This window comes from Cherax quadricarinatus, chromosome 72 (genome assembly GCF_038502225.1).
Source record: "Cherax quadricarinatus isolate ZL_2023a chromosome 72, ASM3850222v1, whole genome shotgun sequence".
NCBI classification, from domain to species: Eukaryota; Metazoa; Arthropoda; class Malacostraca; order Decapoda; family Parastacidae; genus Cherax; species Cherax quadricarinatus.
Genome location: NC_091363.1, coordinates 11,951,279 through 11,967,651, shown reverse-complemented (window position 1 = coordinate 11,967,651; position 16,373 = coordinate 11,951,279). Strand labels below are relative to the sequence as shown.

General features: G+C 37.2%; 3 protein-coding genes across 3 annotated transcripts; all 3 read right to left on the bottom strand.

The window, feature by feature from the left end:
- Positions 1-2,493: 2,493 nt before the first annotated feature.
- On the bottom strand, positions 2,494-4,262 carry LOC138854846 (pro-resilin-like). Its single transcript, XM_070100198.1, has 3 exons — positions 4,237-4,262; positions 3,728-3,997; positions 2,494-3,581 (listed from the first exon to the last, which is right to left on the bottom strand). The coding sequence occupies exons 1-3, from the start codon at positions 4,246-4,248 to the stop codon at positions 3,291-3,293; spliced, it is 573 nt and encodes a 190-aa protein (XP_069956299.1). The 5' UTR covers positions 4,249-4,262; the 3' UTR covers positions 2,494-3,290.
- Positions 4,263-10,225: 5,963 nt separating this feature from the next.
- LOC138854845 (cuticle protein 7-like) lies at positions 10,226-11,266 on the bottom strand. The gene is made up of 3 exons (XM_070100197.1): positions 11,240-11,266; positions 10,766-11,035; positions 10,226-10,620 (listed from the first exon to the last, which is right to left on the bottom strand). Exons 1-3 carry the CDS (start codon positions 11,249-11,251, stop codon positions 10,330-10,332), a joined length of 573 nt encoding a protein of 190 aa, XP_069956298.1. The 5' UTR covers positions 11,252-11,266; the 3' UTR covers positions 10,226-10,329.
- Positions 11,267-15,172: 3,906 nt separating this feature from the next.
- Positions 15,173-16,373, bottom strand: LOC138854844 (cuticle protein 7-like). Its single transcript, XM_070100196.1, has 3 exons — positions 16,347-16,373; positions 15,702-16,025; positions 15,173-15,545 (listed from the first exon to the last, which is right to left on the bottom strand). The coding sequence occupies exons 1-3, from the start codon at positions 16,356-16,358 to the stop codon at positions 15,255-15,257; spliced, it is 627 nt and encodes a 208-aa protein (XP_069956297.1). The 5' UTR covers positions 16,359-16,373; the 3' UTR covers positions 15,173-15,254.

The window sequence follows — 16,373 nt, the reverse complement described above, 5'->3', positions numbered from 1 at the left end:
GAGTTGGACTGATGATCTGTGGATGAAGCCATCTGTTTATATACTGGAGGATACACCCCCCTCCCCACCCCACAAACGTGATGACGTCACGGCCTCCCTAGTGAAGAAGACCTGGCCAAGGTTGACTTTTGTTTGTCTTACGTTAAATTGCCTTAAAGTATAAGAATTGCTGCACCTTTCTACAGTAGTCTACGGAATGTCGGTTGCATGAGGGTCATTTAGGGTGTATATAAGCTGTTTTACAGCAACAATTCTTTAATGCCTTTCTATATTATATATGTCGTGCCGAATAGGTAAAACTGGTCAATTAGCAAGAATTCATTTAAAATTAAGTCCTTTCTAAAAATCTTCTCTTATACTTTTAAAGATATATTTTTTTTCATTTATATTAATGAAAAAAATAATAATTTTGTTCCAAAAGTACCTTAGGAAACTTAACCTTATTATAACAAGCGCAGTTTAATTTAGCCTAATCCAACTAAATATATTTCAGATATAAGTTTACAATAATTTAATAATAAACATATGGAAATATATATTTTTCGTTATGATGAGAATGATTTTTGCGAAATTATTGCGTGCACAAATTTTCGCTTGCCTTATATGGCAAGATGAGTGTTGCTGTTTAAGCCAAAATCGCAAGTTTTATCTATATGGTACAACATTATATATATATATATATATATATATATATATATATATATATATATATATATATATATATATATATATATATATATATATATATATATATCATGTGTGTACATAAATACTAAATTTTTCTCCCTTACCACTCTCCTTACGTCATTCCACCAATCATTCATCATCTTTACTTCACTCTCCCTCCTATAACCACAATCATTCTATTATTGCTTTCTTCTTCTACATTAGTCACTCCTACTTTAGCATTTAGGTCACCCAAAACAATTATTCTCATACGTGATTCAAACCTCTAAAAATTATATTAATGCCTCGAAAATGTTTTGCCTTTTTCCTCCTCACTATTTTTAATCCCAGCTGCATAAACACTTGTCGTAACCCATTTCTCCCATCCCATGCTTATGCTCATCAAAATAATTCTTGGTTTAAAATCCTTGTAACTCTTTCCATTTCATAACTGCAGGAGATATTTTATACACATCATGATTTGTATTCTAATATTAGTTGGGAGAAAAATTACTCCATATACAAACGCTGAGAACTCTCCTCTCCCCCCCCCCTCCGTTGTAATAAAAATTTAAGTCTGATATATTTACGAGTTTAAAATATATTTATTTTTTTACCCTATTTATAGATAATTTAAATATTCTCGATTACCAGTTTTTAGTAATTTACGTATAAGATTAATTTTCTGAGAGTATTACATTTAACATTATCTGAAATCTAAGTGTCCTGTTCAGGCCCAGGAAACACTTCCAACGTCTGTGGGTAAACAAAAACTGTATGAATTTGTACACATATAAGTAATCTCTTTATGTGGGCTCGAGTGTTATATAAGCTGCAGGATACAATCCCTTCGTTCATGTGTAGACATTACGTTTTACCTGAGTTAAGCTGCAGTTTATCAAATATAAAATTGCTAAACCTCATAAGGAAAACGTTTGTTACCCCTTCGTACTTTTCTCGATGTTTAGGTCTTTAATTACCGTGTAATTTCTTCCTTATCACAGTGGTTTAGTTAAAGTTAATTGATATTAGAAATAGTGAAGAACAGGTTAGGTTAGTTACAACTGTGGTAACCGAGGTAAAATGAAAGCTAAGATTATGCGAATTCATTTATTTACTGAGAAGTTGAAGTGTAATTTTTAACACTTTTTATTTACATATTTTAAACACAATTGGAAGTAGTTGTCAGCATAAGCTACTTAGGATATATAACCTTCGACTGGAAAATTCATTTCTAGATCAACAACCTGAGGAAGCACACCCATGTTTTTAAGTAAAGTGCAAATGACTAATTAGTAATGTTCTTTCCAACATTACAATAACATTATTCTCGTTTCAAGTGACTGTGTCATGCAATATTCTCTGAAAGGAAATTATGAAATGGGGCCCTGGATCATGCTTCAACTTACAGTTGCCGTTCTCTGAATTCTGAGGCAGATTAATTGGTCCCAATTCACTTTTCTCAAAGTTATATCAGCTAATGATATAACTTAGGATACGTTAACAATGATAAACTTTTCTTTCATCATACTTTGACTAAGTCTTCAACTGCCTTTAAATGAATTCTTAATTATACATTTTTCACTCTCACTTTAAGATAACATCATACTCATTCTCAGTTCTGTTACTATAACCTTAAATTCCGGTCTTTGACAACTTGATGATGTGATTGTTTTACAATATCTTACTATGAACCTTATGTGACCCTGTTCCTGTCGCAAATTGATTTTTTATCGTAATACCTGTCTTCCAAGCTAATATTTGATCAATTATCTTTAATCTGATATAAAATCATTTATATAATTTATACTGTAAGAGCGGAGTCGACAATTTTTTCTATAATGCCAGTTATGTCATCCGTGATTGCCCCTTTCAGTCACAAACTTTCCAATTCTATTGTTTTTTTGTTTGTACGTGTGACTACAATTGAATATACAGTTAAGACCTCGTTACTTTTTCTAAAGAAATTTTACGAAAAGAAATTTTCAACAAGACAATTTCAACATTTGTACTCAAAAAGTACATCCCATGACAGCTAAATTAGGCATCAATAGCTTGGACACCCTCACAACAACACGTCCGTAATCCTTTGAGATTCTATTTAAACATTCTAAGGACCCAAGAAGTCCTGCCTCCTTCCAGGTGTGTACAGTACATGCTAATTGATACAAAATCCAAGAATCTTAAAGGAAATGCCCATTCCCTTCTTAATCTTTGTATGCTAAAGAGGACCAGTGTAGATAAAAATAGAGCCAACAGTTCTTTTGTTTTCTTTAATTTTTTCCTAACGACCGTAGTTAGCAGATTCGACGTTGATTCAATGATGTCTGATGATTCATCACTATTTGCACTCCACCTTAACCTGCTAGTCTTTCCTTTTTTAGTATTTCTTAATTATTTACTGTCTACTGCAATCAGTTGACAATGATCCAGTTAAATTAGACTATTTTCACAACTCTCAGTACAAAATAAACAAAAAAGAAAATTGTGAACTTATTTATTTTCAAATATTTCAAATATTTATTTTCCATTATACGAACAAACGTAATTTCATATGCTGTTGAGGGTGAGTAAAAGGACTAGTGTTGTGTGACAGCCGTACGTTCCTTGGGATCACTGTTGAATTAGCCATAGGCAGGAGTTGGAGAATAGTAGTTCAGGGGTGTGGTGTGACTTTCGTAGCCAGGAGCTGATGTATAGTAAGGTTGGGATGTGGTGTGACCTTCGTAGGTCACCTGGGCCACGTAGCCGGAGTCACCATTGACAGTATACTTCACCCTCTCCAGACGACCGTCAGGAAGCAACACATAGTAGGAACCCTGAGTATCAGCACCATCACGGGTTTCCTGGTGACCGTAGTCGTTGCCAGAGGCGTCGTCCTTCACTTGCCAGGTGAAGTTGTACCGAGCAGGAGCCTGAAGTAATAATGATAATGATAATAACATTGGGTATTTCACTAGAGAGGCCACAGTCTAGCTCATGTGTAACATAAAATGTTACGTTTGAAATTGTCACTTGATTGCTCTGAAAGTAGCTGTAGAGACATGTAGGTTATATTCACCTCAGAGGTAGGAACACCGTATATGGGAGCAGGTGTTGGTGGTCGGTAAGTTGATCCTGGTGTTGGGGGACCGTATGCTGGTCCTGGTGTTGGGGGACCGTATGCTGGTCCTGGTGTTGGGGGACCGTATGCTGGTCCTGGTGTTGGGGGACCGTATGCTGGTCCTGGTGTTGGAGCTCCGTGGGAGCGGCCATTAAATGTCGGTTGGTAATTCAGAGGAGCATCGGGGCGGGCGAAGGCTCCCACCACAAGAATAGTGAACCACACAACCTGTTAATTTATGTTATGTAACACATTTATAAGTACATGATTGCAAACAGATGAAAGGAAACTGTCAATATTGTTTAAGTTGATAATTCATCTTTTATCAAATATCTAGAAAAGCTTTATAGGGAGTGATCACTAAAATCGATTATACATAATCTCCGGATAATAAACTGGCAGTTGTGACTACTAGATAAGTTGATGTATTTAGCTTAAGAACCTTCTACTATGGAAGGGTAACGTACACTGAGAGACATTCTTAAGGAGGAAGACGAGTTGAACTGATGATCTGTGGACGAAGCCATCTGTTTTTATACTGGAGGATACAACCCCCTCCCCACCCCACAAACGTGATGACGTTGCGTTCTCCCTTGTGAAGAAGACCCTGGCTAAGGTTGACTGTCTTACGTAAAATTGCCTTAAAGAACAATGTAATTGTTGCATTTTCTGCAAGTTTGTTGGATGATTAATTTGGTTTAGAACTTACCAAATGTTGATTACATGAGGGTTATTATGGCCGTCATTATGAACAGTTCTACAGCAATTAACAATACTTTAATAACTGTCTACGTTACACACACACACACACACACACACACACACACACACACACACACACACACACACACACACACACACACACACACACACACACACACACACACACACACACACACACACACACACACACACTGTGATGAGGTATCACAGTGGGCACCTTTGACGAGCGGGATCCCACAAGGGTCGGTCTTAGGATCAGTGCTATTTCTGGTATAAGTGAATGAAATGATGGAAGGGCCTAACTCAGAAGTGTCCCTGTCTGCAGTTGATGTGAAGTTAATGAGGAGAATTAAATCAGACCTGTACAGGCTGGACACCTGGTCCAGAAACTGGATTCTCGAATTTAACCCCTCCAAATGCAAAGTCATGAAGATCGGGGAAGGGCAAAGGAGACCTCAGACGGAGTATAGGCTAAGTGGCCAAAGACTGCAAACCTCGCTCAAGGAGAAAGATCTTGGGGTGAGTATAACACCGAGCACGTCTCTGGAAGCACACATCAACCAGATAACTCCTGCAGCATATAGGCGCCTGGCAAACCTGAGAATAGCTTTCCGATATCTTAGTATGGAATCGTTCAAGACACTGTACACCGTGTACGTCAGGCCCATGCTGGAGTATGAAGCACCTGTTTGGAACCCACACTTGATCAAGCACGTCAAGAAATTAGAGAGTGCAAAGGTTTGTCACAAGGTTAGTTCCAGAGCTAAGGGGAATGTCCTACTAAGAAAGGTTAAGGGAAATTGGCCTGACGACACTGGAGAATAGGAGGGCTAGGGGAGACATGATGACGACATACAAAATACTGCGTGGAATAGACAAGGTGGAGAGAGACAGGATGTTCCAGAGAGGGGACACAGAAACAAGGGATCGCAATTGAAAGTTGAAGACCCAGATGAGTCAAAGGGATGTTAGGAAGCATTTCTTCAGTCATAGAGTATTCAGGAAGTGGAATAGCCTAGCAAGTGAGGTAGTGGACCAGGAACTATACATAGCTTTAAGATGAGGTATGATAAAGCTTACGAAGCAGGGAGAGAAAGGACCTAGTAGCACTCAGTTAAGAGGCGGGGCCAGGAGCTGAGTCTCGACCCCTGCAACCACAGTTAGGTGAGTACACACACAAATTATATATATATATATATATATATATATATATATATATTTTATTATCACACCGGCCGATTCCCACCAAGGCAGGGTGGCCCGAAAAAGAAAAACTTTCACCATCATTCACTCCATCACTGTCTTGCCAGAAGGGTGCTTTACACTACAGTTTTTAAAACTGCAACATTAACACCCCTCCTTCAGAGTGCAGGCACTGTACTTCCCATCTCCAGAACTCAAGTCCGGCCTGCCGGTTTCCCTGAATCCCTTCATAAATGTTACTTTGCTCACACTCCAACAGCACGTCAAGTATTAAAAACCATTTGTCTCCATTCACTCCTATCAAACACGCTCACGCATGCCTGCTGGAAGTCCAAGCCCCTCGCACACAAAACCTCCTTTACCCCCTCCCTCCAACCCTTCCTAGGCCGACCCCTACCCCGCCTTCCTTCCACTACAGACTGATACACTCTTGAAGTCATTCTGTTTCGCTCCATTCTCTCTACATGTCCGAACCACCTCAACAACCCTTCCTCAGCCCTCTGGACAACAGTTTTGGTAATCCCGCACCTCCTCCTAACTTCCAAACTACGAATTCTCTGCATTATATTCACACCACACATTGCCCTCAGACATGACATCTCCACTGCCTCCAGCCTTCTCCTCGCTGCAACATTCATCACCCACGCTTCACACCCATATAAGAGCGTTGGTAAAACTATACTCTCATACATTCCCCTCTTTGCCTCCAAGGACAAAGTTCTTTGTCTCCACAGACTCCTAAGTGCACCACTCACTCTTTTTCCCTCATCAATTCTATGATTCACCTCATCTTTCATAGACCCATCCGCTGACACGTCCACTCCCAAATATCTGAATACGTTCACCTCCTCCATACTCTCTCCCTCCAATCTGATATTCAATCTTTCATCACCTAATCTTTTTGTTATCCTCATAACCTTACTCTTTCCTGTATTCACCTTTAATTTTCTTCTTTTGCACACCCTACCAAATTCATCCACCAATCTCTGCAACTTCTCTTCAGAATCTCCAAAGAGCACAGTGTCATCAGCAAAGAGCAGCTGTGACAACTCCCACTTTGTGTGTGATTCTTTATCTTTTAACTCCACGCCTCTTGCCAAGACCCTCGCATTTACTTCTCTTACAACCCCATCTATAAATATATTAAACAACCACGGTGACATCACACATCCTTGTCTAAGGCCTACTTTTACTGGGAAAAAATTTCCCTCTTTCCTACATACTCTAACTTGAGCCTCACTATCCTCGTAAAAACTCTTCACTGCTTTCAGTAACCTACCTCCTACACCATACACTTGCAACATCTGCCACATTGCCCCCCTATCCACCCTGTCATACGCCTTTTCCAAATCCATAAATGCCACAAAGACCTCTTTAGCCTTATCTAAATACTGTTCACTTATATGTTTCACTGTAAACACCTGGTCCACACACCCCCTACCTTTCCTAAAGCCTCCTTGTTCATCTGCTATCCTATTCTCCGTCTTACTCTTAATTCTTTCAATTATAACTCTACAATACACTTTACCAGGTACACTCAACAGACTTATCCCCCTATAATTTTTGCACTCTCTTTTATCCCCTTTGCCTTTATACAAAGGAACTATGCATGCTCTCTGCCAATCCCTAGGTACCTTACCCTCTTCCATACATTTATTAAATAATTGCACCAACCACTCCAAAACTATATCCCCACCTGCTTTTAACATTTCTATCTTTATCCCATCAATCCCGGCTGCCTTACCCCCTTTCATTTTACCTACTGCCTCACGAACTTCCCCCACACTCACAACTGGCTCTTCCTCACTCCTACAAGATGTTATTCCTCCTTGCCCTATACACGAAATCACAGCTTCCCTATCTTCATCAACATTTAACAATTCCTCAAAATATTCCTTCCATCTTCCCAATACCTCTACCTCTCCATTTATATATATATATATATATATAAATATATGTATATATATAAATATATGTATATATATATATATATATATATATATATATATATACTTATATGTATGTATAAAGAGAGAGAGAGAGATTGCAATCAGCAGGATTCAAACCCACGTGTGAGGAGTGGCATAGCTCCATAATGTGGCGCTAAACTACGCGGTCACAGATATCACTAAAAGCTAGGTAGTCTGGTTATAAGCCATGTCTCTTCGTAGCCCCGGGCACACCAGTGAACCTCAGGTATGGTCTCCAGCTATTTCCTTCTGTGTGTTCTGACCACAGGAACGCTTTCATATCAGTGAGCCATGCAGAAACAAGCGGAGGTATATACGGAGAAATATCAGTCGGTAGGATTCGAACCCACGTGTTGGGAGTGGCATAGCTCCCCAAAGTGACGGTTTAGACTTAATGACACTACTCAGATGTTTAAAAACCATAGCTCTTGTGTTTACCCACAAACGTTGGGAGTGTATTTTCTGGCTGAACAGGAGACATGCATTCCAAATAATTTTAAATGAAATATTCCAAGAAAATTAAACTTATGCATAAACTGAAAATATTTAAATATATTTTTTTCACCTAATTATATTACTTATTTTTATTAGAACAGACGGGAAAAGAGGAGAGCTTTCCGTAGTTGATATGGACCGACTTTTTTTTTTCCCAAAAAAAATATGGGATGAGAATACATGATAGAAAACATTTTTTTTAGTTTTGTTTTCCCGTCTAAAAAATATCTCCTTCAGTTATGGAGTAGAAGGAGGAGTTATACGAATTTAAATTCAAGAATTATTGGATTAGCATAAAAGTGGGATGTGAGAAGTTGGTTATAGCAAGTGTTTATGCACTTGTGTTTGAGAGTAATTCAGAGGAAAGGGAGAACGATTTTTGAGAGGCATTAATAAAAAATTTACAGATGTTTGAATCAAGGAAAAGAATAATTGTTTTGAGTGACCTAAATTCTAAAGCATGAGTGACTAATTTAAAGGACACAGGATGTAAGTTCTGAGGACTAATCATGGGACCTCTAACTGAATTATGAATAGAAAGATGATTGACAATATCCAATACTTATTTTAAGAGAAAAGCATAAATAAATTATGAGACATGATACAGTGTGCAATAACAGCGGTTTTCTGGACTATGTATTGGTAAACAAAACTAATAAAAAGAGTAAATTTCCAGATATATTTAGAGGAGCGACTGTTATGATAGCTCCTTATTTAGTGTAAGTTTCAGTACGATCAATAAAGTAAATGGAATATATGGAGAATGGTGTCGTTGGGAAATAGAGAAATTAAAGGAAAAAACTAAATAAGGACACAGTTCGTGAGATATAAAAAAATGTTTGTGTAGAGGTAGAGTACAGGTAATAAGAAGGTTAAAAGAGGACAGCAATAGTGGAATGTGTAGCAAAAGTTGTTGGTTATAGGAGGATAAGTGAAGTCCTGAAGTCCAGTGATCTGTGGAATGATGTTAAGTAGGTGGGAAGGGAGAAAAATATATCACTGAGTCACATATATAAAAGTACACATACACAGACACACAGTCATATTTTTAATTAATTTTTTAACTGCTTTAAATGAATTCTTACATAATTATAAATTTTTTACCGTCACTTTAATTTTTGATAACATGAGTCTCCTTTTAATTCTTTTACTTTGATCTTCAATTCCAGTCTTTGCCAAGTTCACGTGATTATTTTGTATTCTATATCTTACTACGACTCATTAATTGACCTTTTGCATTCCTGTTTCTTACTTATTTTTGATCTTAATACTTGTCTTTCTAGCTAATATTTGATCATTTATCTTTAATTTCATTCAAAATCATTTATACATCTTATAATTTAAGAGGCAGAAAGGATATTTTTTATAATGCTAGTTATGTCATCCGTTATTGGCTCTTTAAACCGTAAACTTTCTAAATTTCCCACATTTTCTCCGTACATGTAACTACAAATGAATACACAGTTAAAACCTCATTTACTTTTGTTAAAAAAAATTGTTTAAGGAAATTTTCGAGACAATTTCAACATTTGTAATGAAATACATCCCAGTACATAGCTTAATTAGGCATCATTAGCCTTGACATCTTCACATCCTGCTTTTAGATCTTAGAAGCACTCTGAGTGCCCAAAAAGTTCTGCCTTCCAGATATGTGCAACACACACTAACTGATACACTAATCAAAAATCTTAAAGGAAATGCCCACTCCTACCCTAATTCATACTTATTTTTCCCATGTAAATTTTATATGCTGAAGAGAACCAACATAGATGAATATACAGATAATTCCATTTTCATTCATTTTTTCTCACGATCGCGATCGCAGGTGGACATTAGTTAGCAGATTCGAAAGTGATTCAGTGATGTCTGGTGGTTCATCACTATATGTACTCCTCCCTAATAAGCTAGGCTTTCCTTTCTAGTATTTCTCAGTTATTTATTTATTTATTTACTGTAGTCTGCTCACAATGATCCAGTTAAATAATACTATTTTCACAAGTGTAAATATGGAAAAAAAACAAAAAGCAAAATTTTGAAATAATTTATTTTTCAAATGTCCATGTATTAAATCTTCATAATACAAACAAATGCGAGTTCATTTGCTGTTTGTTGATGAGAAGGACTAGAGTGTTGTGTGACAGCCGTACGTTCCCTGAGATCACTGTTGAGTTAGCCATAGGCAGGAGTTGGAGAATAGTAGTTCTGGGGTGTAGTGTGACCTTCGTAGGCAGGAGTTGGTGTATAGTAGGGCTGGGATGTGGTGTGACCTTCATAGGTCACCTGGGCAACGTAGCCGGAGTCACCGTTGACAGTGTACGTCACCCTCTCCAGACGACCGTCAGGAAGCAGCACATAGTATGCACCCTGGGTGTTGGCACCATCACGAGTCTCCTGGTGACCGTAGTCGTTGCCGGACGAGTCGTCTTTCACTTGCCAGGTGAAGTTGTACCGAGCTGGAGTCTGCAGTAATAAAAAATAATAACATATACTGAGTATCTCACCAGAGAGGCCACAGCCTTGCTCATGTGTAATATAAAATATTATGCTTGTAATTGTCACCTGATTGCTTTGAAGGTAGCTGCAGAGTCATGTAAGTTATATTCACCTCGGAAATGGGAACACCGTATATGGGAGCGGGTGTTGGTGGGCCGTATGCTGGTCCTGGTGTTGGGGCACCGTATGCTGGTCCTGGTGTTGGTGGGCGGTATGCTGGTCCTGGTGTTGGGGTACCGTATGCTGGTCCTGGTGTTGGTGGGCGGTATGCTGGTCCTGGTGTTGGAGCTCCGTAGGACGGGCCATTAGATGTCGGTTGGTAATTCAGAGGAGCATCAGGGCGGGCGAAGGCGCCCACCACAAGAATGGTGAAAAACACAACCTGTTAATTTTTGTTAATGTAACACATGAATTCTTCATATATTTTTGTCTTCTAACAAATATATTATGATCGCAAGCAGATGGCAGGAAACTGTCAATAGTATTCAAGCTAATAAGACATCTATAAGATAACTACATTCTTAAAAGCCCTATAGTGAGTGATCAATACTACTGTGGAAACTCCTACTATGGAAGGGTATCGTACACTGAGAAACATTCTTAAGCAAGAAGACGAGTTGGACTGATGATCTGTGGATGACGCCATCTGCTTTTATACTGGAGGATACACCCATCTCTACCCCACAAACGCGATGACGTCTGTGTTATGTAAAATTGCCTTAAAGCATAATATAATTGTTACATTTTGGTGGTTGATAAATTTGGTTTAGAGCCTATCGATTCTCGACTACATGAAGGTCATTACGGCAGTACATGAGGCGTTCTACACAACTAACAATACTTCAATAACTGTCTATATTACACATACACACAAAGCTCATGGACCAAGAAGAGCTAGTTTCAACAAGTGAAGAGGTGGGGCCAGGAGCTGTGACTCGACCATTGCAACCACAATTAGGTGAGTTTACACAAACACAAACACACACACACACACACACACACACACACACACACACACACACACACACACAGACACACACACACACACACACACACACACATATATGTGTGTGTGTGTGTGTGCCTATATATATATATATATATATATATATATATATATATATATATATATATATATATATATATGTAGGTGGGTTGGTAGACAGCAATCACCCATGGAGCTACCATCATGTAAAACAATTACGGAAACCTGTAATTGTTTTACATGATGGTAAGAGTGCTTGTGTCTTTTTTCTGTCTCATAAACACGTGGGAGAAGAGGTCTGACTTGGTACTTCTACTTACACTTAGGTCATATTACTCATGCACGTACACTCATATATTTACAAACCCATCTGGGTTTTCATCTATTTTCTTAATAATTCTTGTTCTTCTTTATTTCCTGTTATCTCCATAGGAAAGTGGAAAAGAATTCTTCCTCCGTAAGCCATGCGTATCGTAAGAGGCGACTAAAATGCCAGGAGCAATGGGTTAGTAACTTTTTCTCATGCATACATTACTAAATTTACAAAGAGAAGCTTTAGTTTTACTTTTTAGGTCACCCAGCCACGGTAGGATACTGCTTGGTCGTTAATATATGTATATATATATATATATATATATATATATATATATATATATATATATATATATATATATATATATATATATATATATATATATATATATATATATATATATATATATATATATATATATATATATATATGTGTGTGTGTGTGTGTGTGTGTGTGTCGTGCCGAATATGTAAAACTGATCAATTAGCAAGAACTCATTTAAAATTGTCATCTCTAAAATTTTCTCTTATACGTTTAAAGATATATTTTTTTCATTGATGTTGATGTAAAAATTTATAATTTTGCACCAAAAGAATCTTAGAAAACTTACCTAACCTTATTATAACAAGAACAATTTATTTTAGCCTAACCCAACTAAATATATTTTAGATTTGTTTACAGTAATTTAATATTAAACAAACACAGTGAAATATATTTTTTTCGTTAGGTTCAGAATGATTTTGGCGAAATTATTGCATACACAAATTTTCACTTGTCCTATATGGCAAGATGAGCGTTGCTATTTAAGCCAAGATGGCAAGTTCTGCCTATTCGGCACGACATATATTTATATATATATATATATATATATATATATATATATATATATATATATATATATATATATATATATATATATATAATATATATATGAGAGAGAGTGATCAGAGTCAACAGGATTCGATCCCACGTGTGGGAAAGGGGCATAGCTCCCCATTCTGGCGCTTTAGACCACTCGAACGGACATGAGATCATTCAGATGTGGAAAAATTCATAGTTTCTGTGTTTTCCCACAGACGATGGGAGTGCATTTTGTTCCTGAACAAGACACTTAGATTCCACATAATTTTATAAGTAATACTCGAAGAAACTTGAACTTATGCAATATTTGGTAACTGGAAATATTTAAATTATATATAATTAGAGCAAAGGGCAAATATATTTTTCAGCTCTTAATTATGTCCGGCTTTCATTTTTATTAGAATAGGGGGGGAGGAGACCTTTCCACATTACATGTGGAGTGACTTTTCTCCCAACTAATATCATTACATGATAGAAAATATTTGTTTTCCTGTTAAAAAATATCTCATTCAGTTATGGAATAGGAGTAGTAGTTATAAGAATTTAAAGTCAAGAAGATTAGCGTAAAAGTGGGATGTGAGAAATGGGTTATAGCGAGTGTTGATGCAACTGGGGCTAAGAGTAGTGCAAAGGAAAAAGGAGAAAGATTTTGAAAGACATTAATTGAATTTTTAAAGATTCTTGAATCAAGTAAAAGAATTATTGTTGTGGGTGATCTGAAGGTTCAAGTAGGAGTGATTACTGTAAAGGGCACAGGAAGTAAGTTAGGAGGACCAACAATATGATCTCTAATTGAATTAAGAATAGAAAGACGAATGGTAATAGCTAATGCTTATTTTAAAAGAAAAGAATAAGTTTTTGAGACATGTAGTTTGGAATAACAGCGATTTTCTTGACTGTGTGTGAGTAAACAATATAAATTTCTGGATGTTTTTGGAGCGACTGCTATATCAGATTATTATTTAGACGTAAAGTGAGAACAATAAGGTTGAAAGAGCACAAGAATGGTGTCGTTGGGAAAGAGAGAAATGAAATATAAAATAACTAACAAGGAGACAGTTACTGAGATTTATAAATAAAGATTGTAGAAAGGTAGTGTACAGTACAGGAAATAATGGTGTGTGTAGCGAAAGTTGTTGGTTATATGAGGGCGGGTGAAGTTAGAAAGACTAGTGATTTGGGGAATGACGTAATTAGGGTGGGTAAAGGAGAAAAAATTATCATTTCAACACAAATGAAACACACATACTCACACACACACACACACACATACACACACACACACACACACACACACACACACACACACACATACACACACATACACACACACACACACAGCCATTCTTTTACTAAGTCTTTGACTGCTTTAAATATATTTTTTCTTAATACAAGTTAATTACTGTAACTTCAATTTTCAGTAACATGATTCTCATTTTTACTTCCTTTACTTTAATCTTCAATTCCAGTCTTCGCCAACTTCTTTTTATGAACCTTATTAGTTGACACTTTACATTCTTGTTGCTCATTGATTTTTTATCATAATATCTGTCATTCTAGCTAATATTTGATCGCTTATCTTTAATCTCATATAAATCAATTATATAATATATACTTTAAAAGCAGGAAGGATAATTTTTTATCATGCCAGTTCTGTTATCAGTTATTGGCTCTTTCAATCGTAAACTTTCTAAACTTCCTATTCCTCTTTTTAGTATATGTAAGTACGAATGAACGTAGAGTTAAGGACTCGTTTATTTTTAAAGAAATTTTGCGGAAGGAAATTGTAAACGTGACATGTTCAACATTTGTACTCAAAACACACATAGCTTAATTAAGCATCATTAGTTTTGACACCTTTCACAACAACACGTCCGTAATCCTTCACTGAGATCTTATTAAAGCACTCTGAACACCCAAGAAGTCCTGCTTCCTTTCAAAGATGTGGAACACACACTAATTGATACACTAACCAAAGATCTTGAAGGAAATGCTCACTCCTATCTTAATGCGTGCTTATTTTTCGCATGTTAATTTTAATATGCTGAAGCTGATCGACATAGATGAAACTATAGACAGTGTTATTTTCATTCATTTTTGCTCACGATCGCAGGTCGACCGTAGGTAGCAGATTCGAAGATGGTTCAATGATATTTGGTGATTCATCAGTATATGTACTCCTCCTTTAAATGTCAATCATTTCTTTCTAGTATTTCTCAATTATATATTTGTCGACTGCAGTCAGTTGACAATGATCCAGTTAAATAATGATATTTTCACAACTGTAAATATCAAATAAGCAAAAAGTAAAATTGTGAATTTATTTTCAAATACATTTTTATTAAATCTTCATAGCACAAACAAGTGTAAGTTCATATGCTGGTGTTGGTGAGGACTAGAGTGTTATGTGACAGCCGTACGTTCCTTGAGATCACTGTTCAATTAGCCATAGGCAGGAGTTGGAGAAAAGTAGTTTTGGGGTGTGGTGTGACCTTCGTAGCCAGGAGTTGGTGTATAGTAGGACTGGGATGTGGTGTGACCTTCATAAGTCACCTGCGCGACGTATCCAGAGTCACCGTTGACAGTGTACGTCACCCTCTCCAGACGACCGTCAGGAAGCAGCACATAGTAGGAGCCCTGGGTGTCGGCACCATCACGGGTCTCCTGGTGACCGTAGTCGTTGCCGGAGGCGTCGTCTTTGACTTGCCAGGTGAAGTTGTAATGAGCAGGAACCTGTCGTCATAATAATAATAGTAATAATTAAAACATACGCTGAGTATCTTACTAGAGAGGCCACATATCAGCTCATGTGTAACATGAAGTGTTACATTGGTAATTGTCATTTGATTGCTTTGAAAGTAGTTGCAGAGACATGTGGGTTATACTCACCTCAGAAGTAGGAACGCCGTATACGGGAGCGGGTGTTGGTGGTCCGTATGCTGGTCTTGGTGATGGGGGACCGTATGCTGGTCCTGGTGTTGGGGGACCGTATGCTGGTCTTGGTGATGGGGGACCGTATGCTGGTCCTGGTGTTGGAGGACCGTATGCTGGTCTTAGTGATGGGGGACCATATGCTGGTCTTGGTGATGGGGGACCGTATGCTGGCCCTGGTGTTGGAGCTCCATGGGAAGGGCCATTAAATGTCGGTTGGTAATTCAGAGGAGCATCGGGGCTAGCGAAGGCTCCCACCACAAGAATAGTGAACCACACAACCTGTTAATTTATGTTACTGTAAGACATTTATGAATCCATATATATATATATATATATATATATATATATATATATATATATATATATATATATATATATATACATAAGTGCAACAAGACGGTAGAAAACTGTCAGTATTGTTTAAACTGATAATACAGTTTTTGGGGGTCAAAATCTGAAAGGTAACTACATTCCTGAAAGCTCTATAGGAAGTAATCACGAAAATGGATTAAAAAATATTCTCCACTGATTAAACTGGTTGTGACTACTGGTTAAGCTGATGTATTTAGCTTAAGAAACTTCTATGGAAGGATAACGTACACTGAGAGACATTTTTGAGGAGGAAAA